General features: G+C 43.2%; 1 protein-coding gene across 3 annotated transcripts; it reads right to left on the bottom strand.

Annotated features, from left to right (window-relative positions):
• Positions 1 to 27,903, bottom strand: LOC124018956 (guanine nucleotide-binding protein G(o) subunit alpha-like). 3 transcript variants are annotated; one of them, XM_046334288.1, is made up of 11 exons: positions 27,778 to 27,903; positions 27,631 to 27,687; positions 27,347 to 27,491; positions 23,438 to 23,529; positions 22,519 to 22,611; positions 19,894 to 20,054; positions 13,301 to 13,429; positions 8,541 to 8,670; positions 8,154 to 8,225; positions 4,246 to 4,333; positions 1 to 340 (listed from the first exon to the last, which is right to left on the bottom strand). In XM_046334288.1, the coding sequence occupies exons 2-11, from the start codon at positions 27,667 to 27,669 to the stop codon at positions 150 to 152; spliced, it is 1,140 nt and encodes a 379-aa protein (XP_046190244.1). In that variant the 5' UTR covers positions 27,670 to 27,687; positions 27,778 to 27,903; the 3' UTR covers positions 1 to 149. The 3 variants fall into 3 exon arrangements, with proteins under 3 accessions (XP_046190244.1, XP_046190243.1, XP_046190245.1); XM_046334287.1 differs by having other exon boundaries at positions 27,631 to 27,796; XM_046334289.1 differs by lacking the exons at positions 27,347 to 27,491; positions 27,631 to 27,687; positions 27,778 to 27,903 and adding an exon at positions 26,307 to 26,337.
• Positions 27,904 to 27,966: the final 63 nt, after the last annotated feature.

Here is a 27,966-nt window from a genome sequence, read left to right as displayed (position 1 = left end):
TGTACAATATTTTATTGAATTAAAACACGTCATCACCAACATGATTATTGAAAAAAATTCCAAAATGAGGAATGTCCATCCATATTAGTAAATATTACCTATGTTAAATTATATAAAAACAAATATCCATCAATAAAATGTAGAAAGTCTTATAGCAACGAGACCGCCTCCAAGTTCTCCTTGACGATGGTGTCCATGACGACGTGGAAGACCACCCGTACGTTGTGGGTGTCCGTGGCGGTGGTGTAGTGGTGGAAGACACGGTTGTTGGGGGTCCTGTTGCATGCCACAAACATGGCAGTGATGTGACGCGAGGCAGCATCCACGTCCCAGTCGGCTCCTGTATAAGGGGACGTAGCAGAGAAGTCCCCTCAGTTAGTGACATATACCCAATTGAGTTAAGTATACAAGTTGAATTTCAAGTTCAATCTCCCACAACTGCCTGATGGGCTGGCCCATGTTTAAGTGAATTTAGTTTTTTGTGCTGTGATCATTTGGCTAATGAAGGGGGCCTCAAAAAAATTAAAAGCTGGTGTTACAAATTATCTGGCAAATATATTTTCTCAGTCCACCCCTGTCCATCTCTATAGGCTTGTAGCTTATTCCAGATCATCATCATCATCATCATCAACTCCATCACTCGATTACAAAGACTGCCTCTGGTACAAGAGTGCTGTAAGGAAACATGATTAGTAGCAATCATGCGTCAATGGGGTTTGCTGTCCTAAAAATGAAAATAACGGCAGAGTGTCTGCTGAGCCTTGCTCCTAGATTTTTTTTAAATGTAAAGGACTCACAGTATTAGTTAGGTGTGTGCATGTTTCAAAAGAACAACCCCTTGATGTCAACTGAATCACCTCCATTTTAATTACCACACCTCCAGTTCTGAGGGATGAGAGTGAAATATAGAAGACTGTTACTGAGCCCTGAGGACCAGAGAGGCTGTGTATAAGTGAGGTGTTATCGGTCTGCCATGATAACCCCCCTGGCAAGACATTCTGGCTCCCGAGTGGCTGTGTCTGAAATGGTGCCGTATAGACCTCTGGTCAGAAGTAGTGCACCATGTAGAGAATAGGGTGCACTTTAAACCCCAGCCATTGTCTTGTACCTTGATACTCCCATTGGGAATTCTAAGAGTAGGATTCCCCTCGTGCTGCAGGGAAAAGTGCAGTAGTTCCAGTCTAAAGAATGTGCCAGTGTAAACCAGAATGTGGATACTGGATGTATGTTGGAGGGGGATTCCCATAGAAAACACAGTAACACAGGAAAGCCTGCAAAGAAGGGATTATCCATATGGAGAAACCAGTCCCAGCTTTAAAATGACATGCAGCTTATAGCCTCTCTAAACACTATATAAATGTATAACGCATGTCATGCTCTATAAAGGGTTCATACAAGTGGCATAACTGTGTGACAACCACCAATGTCAAATATACCATGACCCACTGTTAAAATATTACAAACCTGTGCTTTATAAAAGGGTGGCAGAAGCACAGCTTAATAAATCATTAAATTGAGGCTTCACAAAGCATTTAGAAACTTGTCATGCATCTTGGTAGAGCATTGCAATGTCAGGATAGTGGGTTTGGGGACCAGCCATATGGTAAAATGTATGCACGCATGACTAAGTCCCTTTGGATGCAAACTTCAATGGCAAAATTATTATATTTCACTAAAACACTTCTAGGACGGCCCAACCGTTTTCCCTCTTGGGTGCATAGCCGATATTGACTTCGACATTCCGCAAAATGACAGGCTCTAAAGTCCTGTCATGCACAGAAAATGTTAGTGAAGCCTTTTAAAACCATTTCAAATTTGCCCAATTCTGGGGGTTTGTCTTTCCAAATTCCACAATTCTTTCCTGGTTTTCCCCTTGTTTTTTTCTCACACTTTAATACAAAACATTGGACTGCTTAAAACAATGCTTAAACCGAATCAGGGGGTACATTTTGAGCTCTAAAATATATAATCATAAAACCAGACATATACAGTGCCTTTCGGAAAGTATTCAGACCCCTTGACTTTCCACATTTCGGTAGGTTACATCTTTATTAAAAAATGTATTAAAGTGTTTTTTCCCCCTGATCAATACACACAGACAAACCAAAACAGGATTTTAGAAATGTTTGCCAACACTCCCACTGTCTGCAGACTTCTTTTCTCTTGTTTTATTTAATAGGATGTTGGTGGGCGGAGTGTTTTGGCACCTCTCATTATCACAATCTATGCACACATCCACTCTCACACATCCCATTGTTACTTGGCTATAGATGACTTTATTTAATAAATATATGTTCATTATTTCTGTCATGACGTTGGCCTGTTGGGGGAGATTTATGACCCCAATAAATACCTTTCCCCTTTTTCCCCCTCTCTACCGATGTGACTATTGAAAATCCCTTTGTTAACAGAGAGTCTGGGAACATCAAATGGTGGGAAACGGAACCCTATTTGGGTAATCTAACCAGTTGAAAATATGCGTTGGTACTTAAAGAATATGTCAGATCAGTTGGAGTCTGAGACATTATTACTGATGATAGGACGAAAAACTATCTTGGAAAGTCTACACATTCTAGTTATCAGATTCACATGGAATTGTTGTGCAATTTAAATGTTTAAATATGAAATGTAATTTTAGCTCCTAAGTGAGAGAAATGGTTTTCATGAGTGAACTATGCTCAACTCAGTGGCCCCGCCCATGTGAACAGACACCGGTTGTAAACTATGAAACACGGCCCTCTCTCCCAACCCTATATAAGCCCCTTTACGAAAATGTAACTTCCTGTTCCAAGGACGTGAGAACTTGCGGTCCCCGTGTTAAAAAGAACAAGGTCACCTACAGAACTAAGCCAACCTCAGCGTGAGCTCTGGTTGAACGACAAGAACATAACGAAATTAACATCGAATTTCAACGTGAAGATTACTGTCAACACGCCGAAAGGATGAAATTCGACTATACCAGCCAGAATATAGCATGAGCTTAAAAGTATGGCAACTTGGTATGAACTTTGAACTCTTATTCACTAAAGAAGTGATACCCTCTCCGTCCGCTAAACATGGGCTAGAAGAGGACAGACAGAGTAAAAGCATCTATATCCACAGTAAAATGAGTCCTATATCGACATAACCTAGAAGGCCACTCAGCAAGGAAGAAACCACTGCTCCAAAACCGACATAAAAAAAAGCCAGACTACGGTTTGCAACTGCACACGAGAACAGAGATCGTACTTTTTGGAGAAATGTCCTCTGGTCTGATGAAACAAAAATAGAACTGTTTGGCCATAATGACCCTCGTTATGTTTGGAGGAAAAAGGGGGAGGCTTGCAAGCCGAAGAACACCATCCCAACCGTGAAGCACGGGGGTGGCAGCATCATGTTGTGGGGGTGCTTTGCTGCAGGAGGGACTGGTGCACTTCACAAAATGGATGGCATCATGACGAAGAAAAAAATATGTGGATATATTGAAGCAAATTCTAAAGACATCAGCCAAGAAGTTAAAGCTTGGTCGCAAATGGGTCTTCCAAATGGACAATGACCCCAAAGAATACTTCCAAAGTTGTGGCAAAATGGCTTAAGGACAACAAAGTCAAGGGATTGGAGAGGCCATCACAAAGCCCTGACCTCAATCCCATAGAAAAAGTGTGTGCGAGAAAGGAGGCCTACAAACCTGACTCAGTTACACCAGCTCTCTCAGGAGGAATGGGCCAAAATTCACCCAATTTATTATGGGAAGCTTGTGGAAGGCTAACCGTAACGTTTGACCCAAGTTAAACAATTTAAAGGCAATGCTACCAAATACTAATTGAGTGAATGTAAACGTCTGACCCACTGGGAATGTGATATAAGAAAGAAAAGCTGAAATAAATCATTCTCTATTGTTATTCTGACATTTCACATTCTTAAAATAAAGTGGTGATCCTAACTGACCTAAGACGGGGCATTTATACCAGGATTAAATGTCAAGAATTGTGAATAACTGGGTTTAAATGTTTTTGGCTAAGGTGTATGTAAACTTCAACTGTACCAGAAGAATATACACGTGAAGAGGTCATTTTATTCTCTTCACAGCTTTATCTAAAAGCAATGGCGTTCACTAAATCATTTTAGGAATAAAACAGATGGATTATTTGAGGAATAATGCAAAAGGCATCATTTCTTTGACAAGTACAATTCCACGTTTTTGGTTTGACTGACTTGGACAACAGCAAAAACTCACTAGAATTGATACCAATATTATTATTTTACCTTTGTAAACAGGGAAGTAGAGTCGCAAATGCCTTCCTGAGTTTAAGATCTTCTCCTGGAAGAGGTCACTTTTGTTCATTAACAGAATCTGAAAAAGATTTGATGACAATACAAAAATGTATCATAGATAGATAGATAGATAGACTAGAGCTTCACTGCACAAGCATAAATGGCTAAATCAATGTCAACATTTGAACAATTTCTGAGGACAAAGATAATAAAATCAATAAAGCTGCATGTCTAAAAGTAAAACTTTAAACACTATCCCATACATTCCTTCTACGGTGTCACTCCTGACCTATACCAACTCACATGACACACAATATCTTCCTAGAAGAGAACCAAAAACACTGATATAGTTTTTCAATTTAGGGTCCACAGCTGGTGTCAAACCTGTGAAAAGCACAGTAACAAATAAACAGTGCATTCAGACCTTTCCCTTTTCCCACCGTTATGTTAAAGCCTTATTCTAAAAGGATTTTAAAAGGGTTTATCCTCCATCTACACACTACCCCATAATGACAAACTGAACAGGTTTAGAAATGTTTACATATATTTTTCTTTTTATAAATATTAAAGTATTCAGAGCCTTTGCTATGAGACTCGAAATTGAGCTCAGGTGCATCCTGTTTCCAGTCCACCTGTGGAAAATTCAATTGGACATGATTTGGAAAGGCACACACCGGTCTTTATAAAAGGTCCCACAGTTGACAGTTCAAGTCAGAGCAAAAGCCAAGCAATGAGGTCGAAGACAGAATTGTGTTGAGGTACAGATCTAGGGAAGGGTACCAAAACATTTCTGCAGCATTGAAGGTCCCAAAGAACAGTGGCCTCAATCATTCTTAAAATGGAAGAAGTTAGGAACCACCAAGACTGTTCCTAGAGCTGGCCGCCCGGCCAAACTGAGACCGAGAACCCGATGGTCATTCTGACAGAGCTCCAGAGTTCCTTTGTGGAGATGGGAGAACCTTCCAGAAGAACAACCATCTCTGCACCACTCTGCAATCAGGCCTTTATGGTAGAGTGGCCAGACAGAAGCCACTTCTCAGTGAAAAGCACATGACAAGCCCGCTAGGAGTTTGCCAAAAGGCTCGTAAAGGACTCTCTGGTCTGATGAACCAAGATTGAACTCTTTGGCCTGAATGCCAAGCATCATGTCTGGAGAAAATCTAGCACCATCCCTACGGTGAAGCTTGGTTGTGGCAGAATCATGCTGTGAGGATGTTTTTCAGTGGCAGTGACTGGGAGACTAATCAGGATCGAGGAAAAGATGAACAGATCAAAGTACAGAGATCCTTGATGAAATCCTGAGCGCTCTGGAGCAGGTTCTCAGACTGGAGCCAAGGTTCACCTTTCAACAGGACATCGAGCCTAAGCACACAGCCAAGACAACGCAGGAGTGGCTTCAGGACAAGTCTGAATGTTCTTGAGTGGCCCAGCCAGAGCCTGGACTTGAACCCGATCGAACATCTCTGGAGAGACCTGGAAATAGCTGTGACAGAGCTTGAGAGGATCTGCAGAGAATAAATGGGAGAAACTCCCCAAATACAGGTGTGCAAAGCTTGCAGAGTCATACACAAGCAGATTGGAGGCTGTGATCACTGCCAAAGGAGCTTAAACAAAGTCCTGAGTGAAGAGTCTGAATACTTATGTAAATGCGATTTCAGTTTATTTTTAATACATTTGCAAAAATGTAAAAAACAGTTTTTGCTTTCTCATTATGGGGTAGTGTGTGTTGAGTGATGTGGGGGGGGGACAATTTATTCATTTTTAGAGTAAGGCTGTAATGTAACAAAATGTGGAAAAAGTCAAGGGGACTGAATACTTTCCAAACGCACATCATTAGCTTGTAAGAGAGAAAGAGATACCAGTAACATAACCTAAAAATGTGAAAGACAAGAGAAATGAGTTTGGAGGTTGGCCTTGCCCTACGACAGAGACAGACACCAAAAATAAGACTTCACTGAGTTACAGTTCATAAGGAAATCAGTCTTGAAATGCCTTCATTAGGCACAAATCTATGGATTTCACATGTTAGTCACAGATACCATAAAAAAATGTGGGCGTGGCTCAGAAAACCAGTTAGTATCTGGTTCGAGCACCATTTGCCTCATGCAGAGTGACAAATCTCCTTTACATAGAGTTGATCAGGCTGTTGATTGCAGCTTGTGGAATGTTGTCCCACTCCTCTTCAATGGCTGTGTAAAGTTGCTGGATATTGGCAGGAACTGGAACACGCTGTTGTACACAATCCACAGCATCCCAAACATGCTTAATGGGTGACATGTTTGAGTATGCAGACCATGGAAGAACTGGGACATTTTCAGCTTCTAGGAATTGTGTACAGATCCTTGCAACATGGGGCCGCGCATCATCATGCCGAAACGTGAGGTGATGGCGGCAGATTAATGGCATGACAATGGGCCTCAGGATCTCGTCATGGTATCTGTGCATTCAAATTGCCATCGATAAAATGCAATTGTCTTTGTTGTCTATAGCTTTTGCCTGCTCATACCATAAACCCTCCACCACCATAGGGCACTGTTCACAACATTGACATCAGCAAACGCTCACCCACACAATGCCATACACGTGGTTTGCAGTTGAGGCTGGTTGGACGCACTGCCAAATTCTATAACGTTGGAGTTGGCTTATGGTAGAAAAATTAACATTCAATTCTCTGGCAACAGCTCTGGTGGACATTCCTACCGTCAGCATGCCAATTGCACACTCGATCAAAACTTGAGACATCTTTGGCATCGCGTTGTGTGACAAAACTGCACTTTTTAGAGTGGCCTTTTATTGTCCACAGCACAAGATGCACGTGTATAATGATCATGCTGTTTAATCAGCTTCTTGGATATGCCACACCTGTAGATGGATTATCTTGGTAAAGGAGAAATACTCACTGTAAATACATTTGTACACAACATATGAGAAAAAAGATTTTTGTGCACATGGAAATTTCTGGGATTTTTTATTTCAGTTCATGAAACTTGGGACCAACTCTTTACATGTTGCGTTTATATTTGAGTGTAATTAACGACAGAAAACACTCGATGACTGAAAACTGATTATGACTCACACATCCACAGTCCAAACGTCTTTTAAAACCTTTTACAGTCTAAACGAGACAAATTAAAACAAGCTCGTTACACGCTTTTTATAAACAGTCCTCCTGGCCTCAGAGCTGAACTGAGATCACCTCAATTATGACCCGTGTGTGGTAATTGCCTGTGTCTGAGGCAATTAGAGGCAGTTGTGCCGCCTGCGGCTGGCTGGGCAGAGGTGGTTAGCAGGAGGCACTCTGGGGACTCCATGGGCTTTTAATTACATCCACTGGGCTGCCCTCAGCAGGTCACAGCGTTGTGCTTTTATTTAACCTTTATTTATACATCTCAGTCAATGAAACACCATGATGCGATGGCAACATGTTTGAACGCTGTGGAAAGTTCAGAAGGAGCCGTGTCATGTGGAACAGGAAGGCCTCTGACGTGTAGAATAAGGAATCACGTCAGCTCCATATGTGATATGCCTGAACGTGGCCCTGGGCTCTGCCGCACCGCATAGACAGCCCCAACATCAAGCACGTGACATTGGGAGTACAGGAAGATGTTTCCTCTAAAACCACATAATTGAAATAAGGTAAGAATTGAGTGGTAGGCTAATCTGATGCTAGATCTGTCAACAAGGGCAACTTCTACCTGCAGCTGAATGTGGGTAACTGGAAGTGGCCAGAGGAGAAACCATCACGAACGTGGACAAAGTCATTTGTAACCTTGATTGAGTGTGTAATGGTTTTACTTAAGAGTGACAATGTTTGGGAAAGGCAATCAGTTCGGAGGACTGTGTTATGGCAGACATTTGTTAAGTAGGTGTTGTCAGACAATCTCCATGTGAAAACTTACCAATGAGGTACTTCTGAAAACTATGTTGGTGCAGATGGAGGTAAAGAGTTCAAGGCTCTCTTGTAGCCGGTTCTAAGAGGGAGAAAGAGAGAACAGAGAGAGATTTGAACAGAGCGAGACAGATAAAAGGGGTGGAGGGTTTAAGAAAATCAATGATACTGGACATAAAAGATCTAAACAAAGTTTCACTCAATCTGTCAGATACTACTTCAAATATTAGATGATACCATACACAGCTTTAGGCCATTCTACTGGTGTGTTACATTGTTCTGACGTAGAGAAGGTACTGTAGGGTACACCACATCCCCCTCTACTTTTTAATCAAAGCTGAGACTGAACAGCTCCAACTCCCTTACCTTCTGCTATATGGTATCTACTATCTATTACCATAGAGCGGTCCTCCGTCAGGGTCATGTCGTAGTCACTGAGCGCCACAACAAACAGCACGGCCCGGACACAGTCAAAGTAGCTGAGCCACTTCCTCCTCTTGGTCCGCTGGCCGCCCACATCATACATCCTGTAGGTAGGCAGACAGACAACTTTATTCACAACTTGGAGACATGAGGTGACAACACAAATTAACAGGCTACAGCTTCTGGTGTCAATCATTTAATTTCCAAAGACTTGTAAAATATGTACATCACCCTCCACGGGGGATATTGTAAGTTTGAGGTTGAAAAGGTTGAAAGCACTGAAGCAAAACACCATAAATAGTGTATGAACAGTGGACAGACTTCATGTAACTGATGTAAAGCTGAAGAAAGATTTGACAGATTGGTACAGTCACTTGGGGAGAGAGTTATTGGCAGCAGTGGCCAGATGCAACATGTGGTAAGAAAAACAATATTTATTTAATGTCGTTGTTAACAGAACTTCAATTTCACTAATTATATCCTGTGTCATCTTGAAATGTGATCAACATCAATGAAGCAAAGTAACTTACAGATCCATTCAAATGCATGAAAATAGTTCAGAATGTTGAACATAATTGACTGGAAAAATAAACAACTTCACACCCGCCCGTCACAAATGTTTCCAACTTCCACATTTCATTGATTTGTCCTTCTGTCCACACAAGGTGTCAGGCACAAGGGAAATGAGTTCCAAAATCAATGGGATTCTGGAAGACGCTGTCGTACACGTCAATCCAAAGCATCCCAAACGTGCTCATGACGACATGTCTGGTGAGTATGCAGGCCAAGGAAGAACTGGGACATTTCTCATCTTCCAGGAATTGTGTACAGATGCTTGTGACATGGGGCTGTGCATTATCATGGCGAAACATGAGGTGGAGTTATGGCAAGACAATATCAGGATCTCGTCACAGTATCTCTGTACATTCAAATTGCCATCGATAAAATGCAATTGTGTTCGTTATCCGTAGCTTACGTCTGCCCATACCATAAACCCACCACCACCATAGGGCACTATTCACAACGATGACATCAGCAAACCGCTCGCCCACATGACTACAAGCATTTCGCTACACTCGCATTAACATCTGCTAACCATGTGTATGTGACAAATAAAATTTGATTTGATTTGATGCCATATATTTGGTCTGCGGTTGTGAGGCTGGCTGGACGTGCTGCCAAATTATCTAAAATGATGTTGGAGGCAGCTTATGGAAGAGAAATGAACATTGAATTCTCTGACAACAGCTCTGGGTGGACATTCCTGCAGTGAGCATGCCAATTGCACCCTTCCTCAAATGTTGAGACATCTGTGGCATTGAATTGAGACAAAACCGTACATTTTAAAGTGGCCTTTTATTGTCCCCAGCACAAGGTGGACCTGTGTAATGATTATTCTGTTTAATCAGCTTCTTGATATGCCACACCTGTCAGGTGGATGGATTCTTTTGGCAAAGGAGAAACGCTCACTAACAGGGATGTAAACAAATATGTGCACTCAATGAGAAAGAAGCTTTTTGTGCATATGAAACATTTCTGTTCAGAGTATATTACACCCAGCGACACCAGCAAACACTGGAGCACAGGAATAGGCCTACTGTACTCCAGTCTCTAGGGAGGAACAACAAGATAGTAGCAGTCTGGTCCCTTATTGTATGTGCTGTAACCAACAACTGAGGATTGTCTAAAGCACAGAGTAGGAGTAGAGCATTCTGGGTAAAACATTTAAACTCTCGAACTGGAAAAGTAGTATTCCATGTTGAATCCCTGTGAAGCTCAGGGTCTTGGTGGCACAGGTCATTGTGATAGTGACCAACCTGCATCTGACTGTCGCCAGGAGTGTGATTACACTACCCTTGTCAGATAAACTTACGTCGTGTCTCTGGGGTCACATTCTGTTTTAAAACCGGGCAGCGCAAAGACAGCCTGGTCCCATACGGCATACAGCCTGGTCCCATACGGCATACAGCCTGGTCCCATACGGCATACAGCCTGGTCCCATACGGCATACAGCCTGGTCCCATACGGCATACAGCCTGGTCCCATACGGCATACAGCCTGGTCCCATACGGCATACAGCCTGGTCCCATACGGCATACAGCCTGGTCCCATACGGCATACAGCCTGGTCCCATACGGCATACAGCCTGGTCCCATACGGCATACAGCCTGGTCCCATACGGCATACAACTCTTCCATAGGTGTCATGTCATACAATGAACAAACACACATCACAGAGAGGAGTTAGCTAATTACTGGACTACCAGGCTACAGCAGCAATCCCTGAGATAAGTCATTGAGGTAGAGTATTTTTGGAACCATTACAAGACTGCTACATGACTGGGTCTCTGATACACATTCATAAAAGTTTTGCTTGTTGTGATCAGAAAAAAATTAAAGTTGACATTTAATGTTGCTGAAGTTCTGTTTCACAACCAACGGTATCCACGTCTAATACCTGGTAGTGTCATTGATCATGGTTCTACGTGGAATACACAAGAGTGGAGCTGAAGCATGATGACATGACGTGTTCAGAAGGCTGGAGACAAGGAGAATCAGCACAAGGAGAATCAGCACAAGGAGAATCAGCAAGGAGAGAAGGGGTGTGGAGGGGATTTAGTGGCCATTAGGAGGAAACCTCTTGCTATTCCTTCTCTCTCAGAAGCGCAGAGAGAGCGAGTGCATGAGCGAGGGACATCAATATCTCATGGGTCCGATTCATTCCTCAGTATGCCGCCTCCCTTGCAGCTGTGAGGGGGTGTCTGCTAGCACTCCTCAGGCACCCCTCGCTAAGTCGTGAGAAGGGCCAGATGGGGCCACCATGGGACATTAGAGCCCAGAGAGTAGGGAAATCAGCAGGGCTGGTTTATAACCCAACCCCTTCCCACCCTGGAGATCAGCATGCTCCTTTTGTGTACCAAGACACTTTGAGAAAAGTCCAACAAATGATTCTGAAAATCACAAGGCATACTCAACTGTTTACTACACTGAAACATACATTTGTTTTTCAGTCAAACAGAAGCCCCGCTCTTGGTTTGCTATAAAGCTGAAGGATAGAGGTGGTGAAATGTAACCACTCAAATTCATAGATGGAACTTGAGCTGCACAAATGCATCCCCACGTTTTTGTGAAATTGTTTTTCAATGGGCACAGTCATTTTGCAAGCGGGGAATAATATTTCACCCTCGGCTCTACAGTACTCATTACAATGGCAAACTCCACCTTCACTGCCCACGTAGTTTCCCCTGGCTATTATTCACATGTGAAACATTTGGCTACATTCATCATTCAATAAGACCAATTGAATAAAAACATTTGACTGGGAGGTTAGAGGCATTGATATTGCATGGAGATTTCAAGAAACGTCATGCAGATGTAAGGGGATTTGATTTAAAACGCATACATTTCATTATTGAAGAAATTAAACCGAGGGGGGTTTGGAAATTAGGGGTTTGATTTAAAACGCATACATTTCATTATTGAAGAAATTAAACCGAGGGAGGTTTGGAAAAGTAAAAAGAAATACATGGTTCCATAGAAACACAAAACTAAAACTATATATTAGCATATTACCAATAGAGTACAAAAATTCCTTAATTTTCTTAGCTACCTTCATCCATTTATGCAATGTTGTGCCCTTTGTCCATGGCATCACATTGTGGGAACAAAGTTATATGGCTGCGGTATGATTCACTAAGTTTCACCCACCCCTCCATGTCAGCCAAGCCAAGCCAAGCCAAGCCAAGCCAAGCCAAGCCAAAAAAAAGAACAAAGATTAATTCATGGCTCTGAGGAAGGTGTCTGACAAGCCAAATGTCTTCATTTCTGTTTGCCCCTGTAGTACATATTAAAATCACGGTAGACATCCGAGAGATCCTTTTATTTTTCGAGGAATAGTCACGTCATGCCCAACGGTCATTTTTGTAGTCACACTGGGGTGGAGCACGTCTGGGAACGCTTGTAGTTATGAATTCAAGCCTCTGGAAAACAGTACTGCATGTTGGGAAAGTGGTTCCCATCGGTTAGAACTAGAATACATGACATTCTCTTATGACGTGATAGTGATTCACCGACAATCTTCCTGCACAGTTCTCCTCTCTGTCCATCAGGAGACCAAGAAGCCAGGAAAACGGTGACAACTTGTCTGAAGCCATTTTTACAATCACACACAGCTGAAACACCAGACTTAGAGGCTTTTCATACACATACGTGATGCGAAGAGGGGACATCGTCTTGATACTACAACAGTTTACTAGAAATGAGTTAATACAGAATATTCTATTGGTTTGAGATGAAGCACTATGGACATTCATAATAATGCTCATTTGAAAATGGTCATACTCAAGGAACCACAAGATGACGATCAGAGGAAGTTGGCAAGCAGAATTATTTTTGAAATATCACCCCGTCGCCTGTAATCATGTAGTGTTGTCAGTATGACACAGACCCGCTCTAAACAGCCATACCACAAACCCATTCACAACACCACCCACAGATATAACACGATGACACTGAACTGAGAATGTATGATCACACAGAATATTTTCTCAAGGTATCAATGGGTGTCATGGTCTTATGACATATGGCGTCATTATAACAGAGTTGTTAGTTATACTCTGAAGTAAGACATTTAGAAAGCACGATGAATGTATTGAACAAGATTCATGGGTAGATGAATTATGGACTGGTTTAGACAAGGCAATTCTCACATGAGCCAGTGAAAACCATTCCTTACCTGAAAACCATGTGATTGACTGGAAACTGAGTCTCGATGATTCCGGAGGTTCGCACTCTCACCCGCAGGACGTCCGTCTCAGTGGGAATGTATCTGGGAGAGATGATCCGACTTATGTTCTCAAAGAAACTGGGAAAGGCAGATGGAGGAAACGACAGTCAAAAGAAACAAAAACAGCTTTAAGACTGTAAATGGTTTAACTGAAGAACAATGTTGATTTAAAAAATAATACCAACATTGTGAATTATGTTCAAAATTATATTTTATTGATGCATTAATCAGTGCATAACGGAGTAAAAATAAAATTACTACATTGAGATTACACTCCAAATGTTTGCAGTCACTTAGAAATGTCCTTGTTTATGATAGAAAAGCTCAACTGGCAGCTTCATTAAATAGTACCCTCAAAACACCAGTCTCAATATCAACAGTGAAGAGGCGACTCCAGGATGCTGGCCTTCTAGGCAAAGTTCCTTCTCAAACAAGACACTAATGTACTTGTCCTCTTGCTCAGTTGTGCACTGGGGCCTCCCAATCCTCTTTTGCTGTTCTGTGAAGGGAGTAGTACGCAGCATTGTACAATATCTTCAGTTTCTCGCATGGAATAGCCTTCATTTGTCAGAACAAGAATAGACTGACGAGTTCCGAAGTCAGTCAGTCTTTGTTTCTGGCCATTTTGAGCCTGTAATCAAACCCACAAATGCTGATGCTCCAGATACTCTAGTCTAAAGAAGGCCAGTTTAATTGCTTCTTTAAATCGGAACAGTTTTCACCTGTGCTAACATAATTGCAAAAGGGTTTAATGATCAATTAGCCTTTTAAAATTAGAAACTCGGATTAGTTAACACAACGTGCCATTGGAACACAGTGATGGTTGCTGATAATGGGCCTCTGTACGCCTATGTAGATATTCCATTTAAAAAGATCTGCCGTTTCCAGCTACAATAGTCATTTGAACGGTAGTGTATGCAAAAATGATGAGTTGTATGAGTATATGGTCTCCGAGGCAGTTTAATGAGTAACTTGTACTGAGCGACAGAGAGACAGATGGGAGAGAAATAACTAAATTAAGCAGTCATTTGGGAGTGTGGGAGATCAGAGGACAGTCCAAGTGGCTAGCTAGGTGGGATCCACCACCAGAGGACAGTCCACCAAGTGTCTAGCTAGGTGGGTTCCACCACCAGAGGACAGACCAAGTGTCTAGCTAGGTGGGTTCCACCACCAGAGGACAGTCCAAGTGGCTAGCTAGGTGGGTTCCACCACCAGAGGACAGTCCAAGTGGCTAGCTAGGTGGGTTCCACCACCAGAGGACAGTCCAAGTGGCTAGCTAGGTGGGTTCCACCACCAGAGGACAGTCCAAGTGGCTAGCTAGGTGGGTTCCACCACCAGAGGACAGTCCACCAAGTGTCTAGCTAGGTGGGATCCACCACCAGAGGACAGTCCACCAAGTGTCTAGCTAGGTGGGATCCACCACCAGAGGACAGTCCACCAAGTGTCTAGCTAGGTGGGATCCACCACCAGAGGACAGTCCAGTGGCTAGCTAAGTGGGTTCAGAGGACAGCTAGGTGGGTTCCACCACCAGAGGAGTGGACAGGTGGGTTCCACCACCAGAGGACAGTGTCTAGCTAGGTGGGTTCCACCACCAGAGGACAGTCCAAGTGTCTAGCTAGGTGGGTTCCACCACCAGAGGACAGTCCAAGTGGCTAGCTAGGTGGGTTCCACCACCAGAGGACAGTCCAAGTGGCTAGCTAGGTGGGTTCCACCACCAGAGGACAGTCCAAGTGGCTAGCTAGGTGGGTTCCACCACCAGAGGACAGTCCAAGTGGCTCGCTAGGTGGGTTCCACCACCAGAGGACAGTCCAAGTGGCTAGCTAGGTGGGTTCCACCACCAGAGGACAGTCCAGTGGCTAGCTAGGTGGGTTCCACCACCAGAGGACAGTCCAAGTGGCTAGCTAGGTGGGTTCCACCACCAGAGGACAGTCCAAGGTGGGTTCCACCACCAGAGGACTCCAAGCTAGGTGGGTTCCACCACCAGAGGACAGTGGGTTCCACCACCAGAGGACAGTCCAAGTGGCTAGGTGGGTTCCACCACCAGAGGACAGTCCAAGTGGTGGGTTCCACCACCAGAGGACAGTCCAAGTGGCTAGCTAGGTGGGTTCCACCACCAGAGGACAGTCCAAGTGGCTAGCTAGGTGGGTTCCACCACCAGAGGACAGTCCCAAGGTGGGTCCACCACCAGAGGACAGTCCAAGTGGCTAGGTGGGTTCCACCACCAGAGGACAGTCCAAGTGGCTAGCTAGGTGGGTTCCACCACCAGAGGACAGTCCAAGTGGCTAGCTAGGTGGGTTCCACCACCAGAGGACAGTCCAAGTGGCTAGCTAGGTGGGTTCCACCACCAGAGGACAGTCCAAGTGGCTAGCTAGGTGGGTTCCACCACCAGAGGACAGTCCAAGTGGCTAGCTAGGTGGGTTCCACCACCAGAGGACAGTCCCAAGTGGCTAGCTAGGTCCACCACCAGAGGGATCCACCACCAGAGGACAGTCCACCAAAGTGGCTGGCTCCACCACCAGAGGACTATGTGGGATCCACCACCAGAGGACAGTCCAAGTGGCTAGCTAGGTGGGTTCCACCATCAGAGGACAGTCCAAGTGGCTAGCTAGGTGGGATCCACCGCCAGAGGACAATCCACCAAGTGGCTAGCTAGGTGGGATCCACCGCCAGGGGACAGTCCACCAAGTGGCTAGCTAGGTGGGATCCACCACCAGAGGACAGTCCACCAAGTGGCTAGCTAGGTGGGTTCCACCACCAGAGGACAGTCCAAGTGGCTAGCTAGGTGGGATCCACCACCAGAGGACAGTCCACCAAGTGGCTAGCTAGGTGGGATCCACCACCAGAGGACAGTCCACCAAGTGTCTAGCTAGGTGGGATCCACCACCAGAGGACCAGCATTCTAATCTAGGTGATCAGACAAACGTCCACACAAAAATAATTCTGTGAGAGATTCTTTGTGTTGAACGTGTTCATGGAAAACTTACTTCATCCGTAGGATCCACGGGGACTTGAGTCAGAAGATGTCCATAGTGATAAGGGATCGTCAAAAACATCCAAAACTGTGATGGTGTTAAAACACACCAAGCCTTAGGGAAATGACCCGTCTTTACAATTATAAAGCATGTTCCGTGTCAACACACCTTCACTCATTGTATGCAAATCAGGTTCATGAGCTATCATATCAATGCAAGCTTCTTACTGGAATACTTTGAAGGTATAACGTCATAGCTGTGTTACCATAGTCTGACTGTTTGAGCAGAGCTCTAAAAGCAAAGTCCTTTCCATAAGAGAGAAAACTCATCATTAGAACACGTCAAAACAACAAGTCACTTCTCATGCCACAATAAAAAGGTACAGACAACCATTAGAAGAGAAAGGCCAAATGAGTAGTGTTGATCTAAGGGGGAGGAATAACATGACATATTGGAGCTGACCTTTTGATCACACAGCAATTAGCACTTTTCACAAAGCAACACACACAAGCTGGCGCAGTAGAGAATGTCACGAAGCGCTGTAAAGTGATACCTCCAGGGTGAGACGGAGAGGTTCCCGCCAACCACCTTCCTACCCACCCACCCACGCTGCACTACTCCGCCACGAGCCAGGCATTCCAGACATTCCGGTCCAGTCTCATTGTGTCACCCACCAAGGATGCACGCACACCCATCCCCTCCCTCCCTCCATTCCAATTGTGCAAGTTCTCCCACTTAAAAAGATGAGGCCTGTAATTTTCATCATAGGTACACTTCAACTATGACAGACAAAATGAGAAAAAAAAATCCCGAAAATCACATTGTAGGATTTTTAATTTATTTATTTGCAAATTGTGGAAAATAGGTATTTGGTCAATAACAAAAGTTTTCCACCATAATTTGCAAATAAATAAATTTAAAAATCCTACAATGTGATTTTCTGATTTTTTTTTCTCATTTTGTCTGTCACAGTTGAAGTGTACCTATGATGAAAATTACAGGCCTCTCATCTTTTGAAATGGGAGAACTTGCACAATTGGATGTTGGAGGGCCAGGAGGAGGCACTCTTACCTTGGTCTAAAAAATATCAATGTCCCAAGACAGTGACCGAGACATTGCACTGAGTAGGGATCAGTCTTTTGAATGGAATATTAGACGGGTGTCCTGACTCTGTCTTCACTAAATATTCCCGTGGCACTTATTGTTAAGAGTAGGGGGGGGGATTAACCCCGGTGTCCTGGCTAAATTTACAATCTGGCCCTCATTCTATCATGGCCACCTAATCATCCCAAGCTTCCAATTGGCTCATTAATTCCCCCCCTTCTCTCCCATGTAACTATTCCCCAGATCATTGCTGTAAATGAGAATGTTCAGTCAACTTACCTGGTAAAATAAGGGCACATTATATTAAATAGATTTTTTATCAAATAAAACTCACAACATCAGTATGAAAAATAACTAAAGAGAGCAGAATGCTACTGCCATTAACCCAAACCCACATCATCATAATCCACACTTCACTTGAACAACACCCCATTCAGCAAAGGTAATGTCCCTGAAAACAAGGCATAAAGAGGCACTAAATTGAGATTTGATGACACTTGAAACAAAATGTCGTAAAAACCCGCCGCGCTTCACATGAAGCGCCAAATTGCGTCCTCCCCAAGGACGTGGTGCTATGTCCCATCATATCACATGCTTAGAAACGCCTCTGATCAACCCCCACAAGAGAGGATGTGTGTCTATGCCACCAGAACAACAATAAAAACTATTCTGAGCATAACCTCAGTTCAGGGCAGGGGCCTGTTTTAGGAACATGTAAAACGCACACATACCTCCAACTACAGAGAATGACGCCATGGTGTTTAAGTAGCCATCTACATAAGCAGTCTACTATACAGGAGTATATTCAAAAAGAGGACAAATCGAGAATAAACTGGTGCAGATTAAATTGGAGCTGGGTAACGCCACAATACATGTGGATCCACCGCCAACCCCTCGGGCTGGCAAACCCATACATAGCCCCCCAATGCCACCTTACCCATACATAGCCCCCCAATGCCACCTTACCCATACATAGCCCCCCAATGCCACCTTACCCATACATAGCCCCCCAATGCCACCTTACCCATACATAGCCCCCAATGCCACCTTACCCATACATAGCCCCCAATGCCACCTTACCCAATGCCATACATAGCCCCCAATGCCACCTTACCCATACATAGCCCCCAATGCCACCTTACCCATACATAGCCCCCAATGCCACCTTACCCATACATAGCCCCCAATGCCACCTTACCCATACATAGCCCCCCAATGCCACCTTACCCATACATAGCCCCTAATGCCACCTTACCCATACATAGCCCCTAATGCCACCTTACCCATACATAGCCCCCTAATGCCACCTTACCCATACATAGCCCCCTAATGCCACCTTACCCATACATAGCCCCCTAATGCCACCTTACCCATACATAGCCCCCTAATGCCACCTTACCCATACATAGCCCCCTAATGCCACCTTACCCATACATAGCCCCCTAATGCCACCTTACCCATACATAGCCCCCTAATGCCACCTTACCCATACATAGCCCTCTAATGCCACCTTACCCATACATAGCCCTCTAATGCCACCTTACCCATACATAGCCCTCTAATGCCACCTTACCCATACATAGTCCTCTAATGCCACCTTACCCATACATAGTCCTCTAATGCCACCTTACCCATACATAGTCCTCTAATGCCACCTTACTGACAACTGCCCAACAGGTGGTGGGTAAAGTAAAGCTGAATTGCTGTGAAGCAGAACACTTGGCCGCTGCTTAGTTCATAACGCAGACAGTCAGGAATCTTTTAACCAATTATCCCAATCACAACACGCCAGTTATCATCTCCTCACTTGCTCACTAGACACACAAGCATTTCAAACTTAATTCTCATGTCTTTTTTTCCCCATGTCCTTTAACCAACCACGTTTACAAAGATATTCCGCAGGCATGACATTATAATGAACGACCAATTAAAAATGTCAATTCAGCAAAATGTCAGGAGAATAATTTCCTGTGACGGATGTATTTTTTGCTACAGTCCCATTATGTGTATAATCGAGGAGGAAGTAAGCAAAGGCTTCCCTTGTAAGACCTGGGAGGATCCACACGGTCCAGTCAGTCTGAATGAGGTGGGACGGCGCAGATAGAACACGCGTCACGACACCAGTAGCACGGTTCTTCATTTCCCATGGCAAAGAAGAAAAGCAGCCATGAGACAGACTATTACACTCTGAGCCTTAAAGAACCTGCTTTATGTCATATGCTTCCTGCTATACCTTCAATTATAGGATGCGAGTGACGACAGTGAAAAAGACAACACTGCCCCCACCTCGCTCTCCAACAGAGGTTGATTCAAATAGAAATTGATACCAAAACGCAGCATTTCTATAAACTTCCACTGTTTCATCATGAAATTCAGTGCGCTCCGTATGTTGGTTCCTTGCCATGCTCATACTTCAGAGAACTGTGATACTGAGTACAGTGACAACACTACATGTAAGTTACTCACTAGAGCGCCGAGTCGTTGAGTTGGAACTCGTAGCCCCTGGCAGCTGCAGCTTTCACACCCTGGTCGGCCCAGAGAGCACAGAAAGACAGGGCCACAGACTGCAGCAGCTCCCCGTCCTCCCCGAAACACTGGCCACAGGACAGCACAGAGCGGGCATGGGCCTGCATGGGGACAACAGGAAGAGGGCTTCATGGTCACCGATACTCCAGGGCAGTGGTTCCCAAACTTTTTATAGTCCCGTACCCCTTCAAACATCCATCTCCAGCTGCGTACCCCCTCTAGCACCAGGGACAGCGCACCCTCAAAATGTTTTTTTTTGCCATTATTGTAAGCCTGCCCCCCACACACACACAAAATGATACATTAAAACATAAGAATGAGTGTGAGTTGTCGTCACAACCCGGCTCGTGGGAAGTGACAAACAGCTCTTATAGGACCAGGGAACAAATAATAATCAATAATTTTGCTCTTTATTTAACCATCTTACATATAAAACCTTATTTGTTCATCAAAAATTGTGAACAGGTTAATGAGAAGGGTGTGCTTGAAAGGATGCACATAACTCTGCAATGTTGGGTTGTACTGGAGAGAGTCTCAGTCTTAAATCATTTTCCACACACAGTCTGTGCCTGTATTTAGTTCTCATGCTAGTGAGGGCCGAGAAGCCACTCTCACATAGGTACGTGGTTGAAAAGGGCATCAGTGACTTAACATTGCGATTTGCCAAGGCAGGATACTCTGAGCGCAGCCCTATCCAAAGATCTGGCAGTGGCATGTGATTAAAATCCATTTTCATAGAACTGCTTGTTGTAATTTCAATGAGGCTTTCTTGTTCAGTTTATCAGTAAGTGGACTGGAGGCAGGGCATGAAAGTTGTTTGTATCATCCGTATCGTGAAAGAACCTGCGTAATTATTCACCCAACTCACTCAGGTGCTTCGCTATATAACATTTGATAATGTCCGTAAGCTTGAGTTCATTTGCACACAACAAAAAAATCATACAATAATGGAAAAGACCTGTGTTGTCCTTGTTAATGCAGACAGAGAACAGCTCCAACTAGTTAATTATAGTCCCTTTAATCCTAGACTCAGATCATTCAGGTGAGAAAAAACATCACCCAGACAGGCCAGTCGTATGAGAAACTCTTCTTCGTGCAAGCGGTCAGACAAGTGAAAATTATGGTCAGTAAAGAAAACTTTAAGCTTGTCTCTCAATTTAAAAAAACAAGCGTGTCAATACTTTGCCTCTTGATAACCAGCGCACTTCTGTATGTTGTAAAAGCGTTACATGGTCGTCGCCCATATCTTTGAATAGTGCAGAAAATACGAGAGTTCAGGGGCTTTGCTTTAACAAAATTAACCATTTTCACTGTAGTGTCCAAAACACCTTTCAAGCTGTCAGGCATTCCCTTGGCAGCAAGAGCCTCTCGGTTGATGCTGTAGTGTACCCAAGTAGCGTCGGGAGCAACTGCTTGCACGAGCGTTACCACTCCTCTGTCTCCCTGTCATGGCTTTTGCACCATCAGTACAGATGCCAACATGAGCAGCAGCTACATACGACCGTTAATGGAATTCCTGCAAGAGAATAACGGTTAATGTGATTGGATGTTAATTATTTGACTAGGCTACCTGTATTTGACATTGTGTTGTTATTTTGCTGAACAATAGATTGTTTAATTTTATTTTTAGCAGTGAAACAAGGCTAATCAGGCGAGACAAAAAAAGAAAACTCATCCAAATGTATAGACCCCATTGGAAAATATAAATGGACTGTTTGAAAATGTGAATAAAATAAAATGTCAATCACATTTTTATTTGGCATACCCCCGATGGCATTGCTCTAGTTATATGATGAATATGTGCTGTCTTGGGTCTTGTTAATTAGGAAATGAAAGACATATGCTATTTTTATTTGAGTTTTGCTATGTGAAATTAGTGTTTCTTATTGGACTAGTCCAGGTACTCCCTCTCGGTTTCAGTCTTTTCTTCCATTTGGTCCTAATGAACAACCCAACTAAATCATAATGACAGATGTAGAAGATAAATTCCAGTCCCTGTGTCCACTTGTCGTTATTAGTGAGGTCAAGAAAGATGTGTGAGGCAAAGAGGCCTTTAAACTTCAATATATGGCTTGTGATCGTGTTAGGGACGTAGCTAGGAGAATACCAGAGCAAGGCTGACATCTAACGTGACATCTGAGCTCTACAGTTTCAGAAGGAGGAAGCTATGACTCAGGGCAGTAATATAAGTCTAAAACTGGGCTGACCAGTTACACTGTATGATCCTGTTAGTTCAACATGTGTTAAATGGGGGTACAGAATGTGTTGCATCATTACCAGAGGGTGTGAATAGAGACCATATTTCAATAATGTGGGCTGTATCCGTTTGATAGAAGACCACAAATAGTCTTCTGGCTAGTACCCTCTGCTAGTTGTGGTTTATGTATCCGTTTGATAGAAGACCACAAATAGTCTTCTGGCTAGTACCCTCTGCTAGTTGTGGTTTATGTATCTGTTGCCTGGAGTAACTACGTATTTTAAATGGTCAAATCAAAAGGTTCTAACAAGGTGGTCAGTAAGTATGACATGATGCTCCAAGACTAGCTACTAGCTCTTCTCCCTCACCCTGTTCTTCTTGTTGGCCAGATTAATCCTCAGCAGTCCCATGCCGCGCAGCACAAACTTCATGGAGGTCAGGAGGTTATCCAACACTGCAGCCTGTGACGGGAGGAGTTTTATTTCGGTATACATGACAGCTAAAATATGAAGTGTGAATACATCAAGACAGACATGTAAATCAATAAATGTTCGCTAATGGAGAAAGTTCAGTAGTCTGATGGAATCACTCATGGAGGGCTCAGTTTAAATACTTTGGATGGTGAGCCAGAGAGGGAGGGAGAGAGAGGGGTGACTATTGAGCACTGGGACTGGGCTATTCTTCACAACACTGCAGATAGAACAAAAATAATGATTCCCTATTCTACCAGACAGATATTCATGCCTGTTCTAAGTGAATGTAAAATGTTCAATAACGTAACACCCACCTTTACAGACCCCTAGCCAAGGACTGTACACAGTAAAAAAAAACATGGTTTGAACAGTATACAGCTACCATTAACCACACCTAACCTCTTCTACCTCCATGGTCTGATTGGGAGGAGGTAGAATCACCTTTCCCAAACCCCAGCTCCCATACCATACATCCAGACGCAACAACTCCCTCCCTAATCTCCCAAGTGGAGTCACTATCAGCTACATCAGGGCCCTGTCCAGCCAACACACTATTCGATTAAGCATCAGTAAGAGCATTTTCTTACATAATGGAAGCATACAGTATTAATGGAGGGCAGTATGTGTTGATCATGGTATCGTGACTGTTGAATACAGCCTTTTTAAGCCAACATCATAACAGGCTATGGACCTGTCTGGGTTCTTTAGAATAGTGAGAATGTAGTGTAACAAAGACAAGAATCCCCTTTAAAGAAAAAAAACATGGCAGAGATTCTCAAATGTGTTGTGACAAGGAGGGTAAAGTGTACAGCACCTTGAAGCAAATAAGCTCTGGCTTGGAGAAGCCATGACTGTGGATGATCTTCATCTGCTTGACCATGGTACTCTTACCACTCTCTGTAGCACCTGGAACAAAGTAGTCATCACATCAGTGCAATCTAATGGGAACTTAAATCACAAAACACATTAAATATATTCTGCAATGACATGGTTGGCCATATTTGTGATTTGTAACCAACCTGGTCTCAGAGCATTTCATATTGTTCTGTACATACATCCGAGACACCGCATTTACTATGATATGTTGCTTTTCGTATGGTATGTATTAATTTGTGGATGCCTATCACCCATTTACTATGATATGTTGCGTTTCGTATGGTATGTATTAATTTGTGGATGCCTATCACCCATTTCCTATGATATGTTAAGAATGACCATTTCTATTACATGTTATGAATTCATAAAAAGCATGCAATATGTTAGGAATCTACAAAACATTTGATATGTTATGAATTCCAGGTAGGTGGCTAAGGTTAGCTAGCTCGCTAACGTTAGAGGTAAGTTAAGGAATTAGGTTAAAGGGTTAGGGGAAGGGTTAGCTAGCTCGCTAACATTAGAGGTAAGTTAAGGAATTAGGTTAAAGGGTTAGGGGAAGGGTTAGCTAGCTCGCTAACGTTAGAGGTAAGTTAAGGAATTAGGTTAAAGGGTTAGGGGAAGGGGAAGGGTTAGCTAGCTCGCTAACGTTAGAGGTAAGTTAAGGAATTAGGTTAAAGGGTTAGGGGAAGGGTTAGCTAGCTCGCTAACGTTAGAGGTAAGTTAAGGAATTAGGTTAAAGGGTTAGGGGAAGGGTTAGCTAGCTCGCTAACGTTAGAGGTAAGTTAAGGAATTAGGTTAAAGGGTTAGGGGAAGGGTTAGCTAGCTCGCTAACATTAGAGGTAAGTTAAGGAATTAGGTTAAAGGGTTAGGGGAAGGGTTAGCTAGCTCGCTAACATTAGAGGTAAGTTTAGGAATTAGGTTAAAGGAAGTGTTAGGGAAAGGGTTAGGTAACATGCTAGTAGTTGCAAAGTATCAAGTAGTTCAAAAGTTGACAATTAGCTAAAATGCTAAAGTTGTACATGCTGAGATTCTAAATTATCTATCAACCGTTTGCATTATAAGGTTAGGGTTAAGTTTAGGAGTTCGGTTAAAGGGGTAAGGTTAGGCAAATGGGTAGCTAAAATGGTTAAGGTCAGGGTCAGTGGTGGAAAAATACCCAACGTTCATACTTGAGTAAAAGTAAAGATAACTTAATAGAAAATGACTCAAGAGTATTTGGTTTTAAATAGGCTTAATTATCAAAAAATAAATGTAATTGCTGTAACTATTTGGGTGACCTGGCCAAATTCACACTGTAGAAATAGGAGTTATAGTTCTATTACTCTACTTGAACGCATGTCTAAGAAGCGGTAGATCTGTTCTATGTGCACAATTTCTTTTGAGTCTTCAAAAGATTATGGAAAATATATTTCAAAAGGGTTTAGATGGTTGAATGATTCTCTACACTAGAGCAGCTTATTTTGTTACAAACTGAAATTAGGCAAACTACACAACTACAAAAAAACACAACAAAGTGTTGGTCCCATGTTTCATGAGCTGAAGTAAAAGATCCCAGAAATGTTCCATTTACACAAAAAGCTTATTTCGATGGAATTTAGTACATCCCTGTTAATGAGCATGTCTCCTTTGCCAAGACAATCCATCCACCTGACAGATGTGGCATATCAAGAAGCTGATTAAACAGCATCATTACACAGGTTCCCCTTGTGCTGGGGACAATACAATGGCACAAAAAAAAGTGCAGTTTTTGACACACAACAATGCCACAGATGTCGCAAGTTGAGGGGAAAGGGAGGATATTTTGTCAGTTGTCCAACAATGTATTCAACTAAAATATGTCCTCCACATTTAACCCAACCACTCTGAATCAGAGAGGTGTGGGGGGCTGCCATAATCGTCAAAGTCTTTGGCACCCAGGGAACAGTGGGTTAACTACCTTGCTCAGGGGCAGAACGGCAGATTTTTACCTTGACAGCTTGTAGACTCGATCCAGCAACCTTCCGGTTACTGGCCCAACGCTCTAACCACAAGTCATCCAATTGGGAGGGAGCGTGAAATTGGCATGCTGACTGCAGGAATGTCCACCAGAGCTGTTGCCAGAGAATGTAATGGTAATTTCTCTACCATAAGCCACCTCCTACAATGTTTTAAGAGAATTTGGCAGTATGTCCACCTGGCCTCACAACTGCAGACCACATGTAACCACGCCAGGCCAGGACTTCCACATCCAGCTTCTTCACCTGCGGGATCGTCTGAGACCAGCCACCCGGACAACTGATTAATTTGTAGGTTTGCACAATCTATGAATTTCTGCACAAACTGCCAGAAACTGTCTCAGGGAAGCTCAACAGCATGCTCATCGCCCTCACCGGGGCCTTGACCTGACTGCAGTTCAGCACCGTAACCTACTTCAGTGGGCAAATGCTCACCTTCGATGGCCACTGGCACGATGGAATTGTATGCTTTTCACGGATGAATCCCAGTTTCAACTGTACCGGGCAGATGGTAGACAGTGTGTGGGTGAGCAGTTTGCAGTTGTCAACATTGGGAACAGAGTGCCCCAGTGGTGGGGTTATGGTATGGGCAGTCATAAGCTATGGACAACAAACACGATTGCAATTTATCGATGGCAATTTGAATATGAAGAGATCCCGAGGCCCATTGTCATACCATTCATCCGCTACCATCACCTCATGTTTCAACATGATACTGCACGGCCCCATGTAGCAAGGATCTTTACACAATTTCTGGGAGCTGAAAATGACTCAGTTCTTCCATGGCCTGCATACTCACCAGACTTTACTCACCAGAAATGTCACCCATTGAGCATGTTCGTGATGCTCTGGATCAACAGCATGTTCATGTTCCCACCAATATTCAGCAACTTCGCACAGCCATTGAAGGGGAGTGGGACAACATTCCACAATCAACAGCCTGATCAACTCTAAGCACTGCATAAGGCAAATGATGATCACACCAGATACTGACTGGTTCTGATCCACGCCCCTACCTTTCTTTAAGGTATCCGTGACCAATGGCTGCAGATCTGTATTCCCAGTCATGCGAAATCCGTAGATTAGGACCTAATGAATTTATTTAAATTGACTGATTTCCTTATATGAACTGTAACTCAGTAAAATCTTTGAAATGGTTGCATATCGCATTCATATTTTTGTTCGGTGTATTAGAGTTTTAGCAACCAATGGCAGGGTGATTTCTGCAGTGTAACTAAGTATCAAAAGTATAAATAATTTTAAATTCCTCATATTAAGCAAACACAGCACCAACACTTTTACATTTACAAATAAAGTATTTGTGTTTAGTGAGTTCACCAGATCAGAGGCAGGAGATGACCAGGGATGTTCTCTTGATAATTGGACACTTTTCTTGTCCTGCTAAACATTCGAAACGTAACGAGTACTTTTGGGTGTCAGGGAACATGTACGGGGTAAAAAGTGCATCATTTCCTTTAGGAATGTAGTGGAGTAAAAGTAGTCAAAAATATAAATAGTGAAGTACAGATACCACAAACTACAGCAGGAGGGCCTACTTGAAAGTATATTTTCTTAAGTACTTCACATAATTGGGAAGGGTTAGTTAACACGCTAAGTAGTTGCAAAGTAGATAAAAGTAGTTCAAAAGTAGCCTAAATTATAATTATCCACTGTGTTTCTAGAAATGTGTGTTATACCCACCCAGACAAACTCCTTTCATTTTGGCATTAAGTAACCATCGGTCTCAAGTAACCATACCAAAGATAACATTGCATATTTAGGAGTCTCGGATTTCCATACATAATAATACGAAATTGTGTGAGACACGGTTGTTGCAACACACACAAACTTACCAAGTAGCAATATTTTGATCACGTTCACCTCAAGCTTGGCTTGTTCAAACAAATCTCGTTCTATATTAGAGCTTTGAATTTTCGCCCTTTTCTCATCCTCAGTAACGTCGGGTACGGGGTGAATGCAAATTGATCTCACGCACATCTAGGTTTGAAAAGTAAACTTTAGTCGAAGATACAGTATGTTCTATTAGAATGTCGCATAACGACTGTCCGGAGATGTTTGCTTGAAAAACAAATGAGGGGTACACGTTAACACAAACAAAAACAACATTTTGATATACCTGCAGAGGGGCTGGCAGAATATTGAAAAAGCGGAACATCTTTGCTACAAACTGGGGCTGAAAATTCAACACGCGATAAAGATAAATTAGGTAAACCTCAAGAACATTGAATATGTCCAATTAATTTCTATAGATTATACTACTCACTGGTCAAATCTTGCCGCTAACTGACCTAACAGATAACACCTGTGGATTATTAGTGGAGTAGACCCGTGCTCATATCATGAAGATACCAATCACGAGCGCGAGACTGAAGCAGAATTTAATTAAAGCCTACAAATACCTATTACAGTGTTCTATAACTAAGTTGATCGCTTTATTTAAACAAACACATGC

The sequence above is a fragment of the Oncorhynchus gorbuscha genome, unplaced genomic scaffold (genome assembly GCF_021184085.1).
Source record: "Oncorhynchus gorbuscha isolate QuinsamMale2020 ecotype Even-year unplaced genomic scaffold, OgorEven_v1.0 Un_scaffold_591, whole genome shotgun sequence".
NCBI classification, from domain to species: domain Eukaryota; kingdom Metazoa; phylum Chordata; class Actinopteri; order Salmoniformes; family Salmonidae; genus Oncorhynchus; species Oncorhynchus gorbuscha.
The sequence above is the reverse complement of the archived record's forward strand: the minus strand, read 5'-3'. Positions and strand labels throughout refer to the sequence as shown.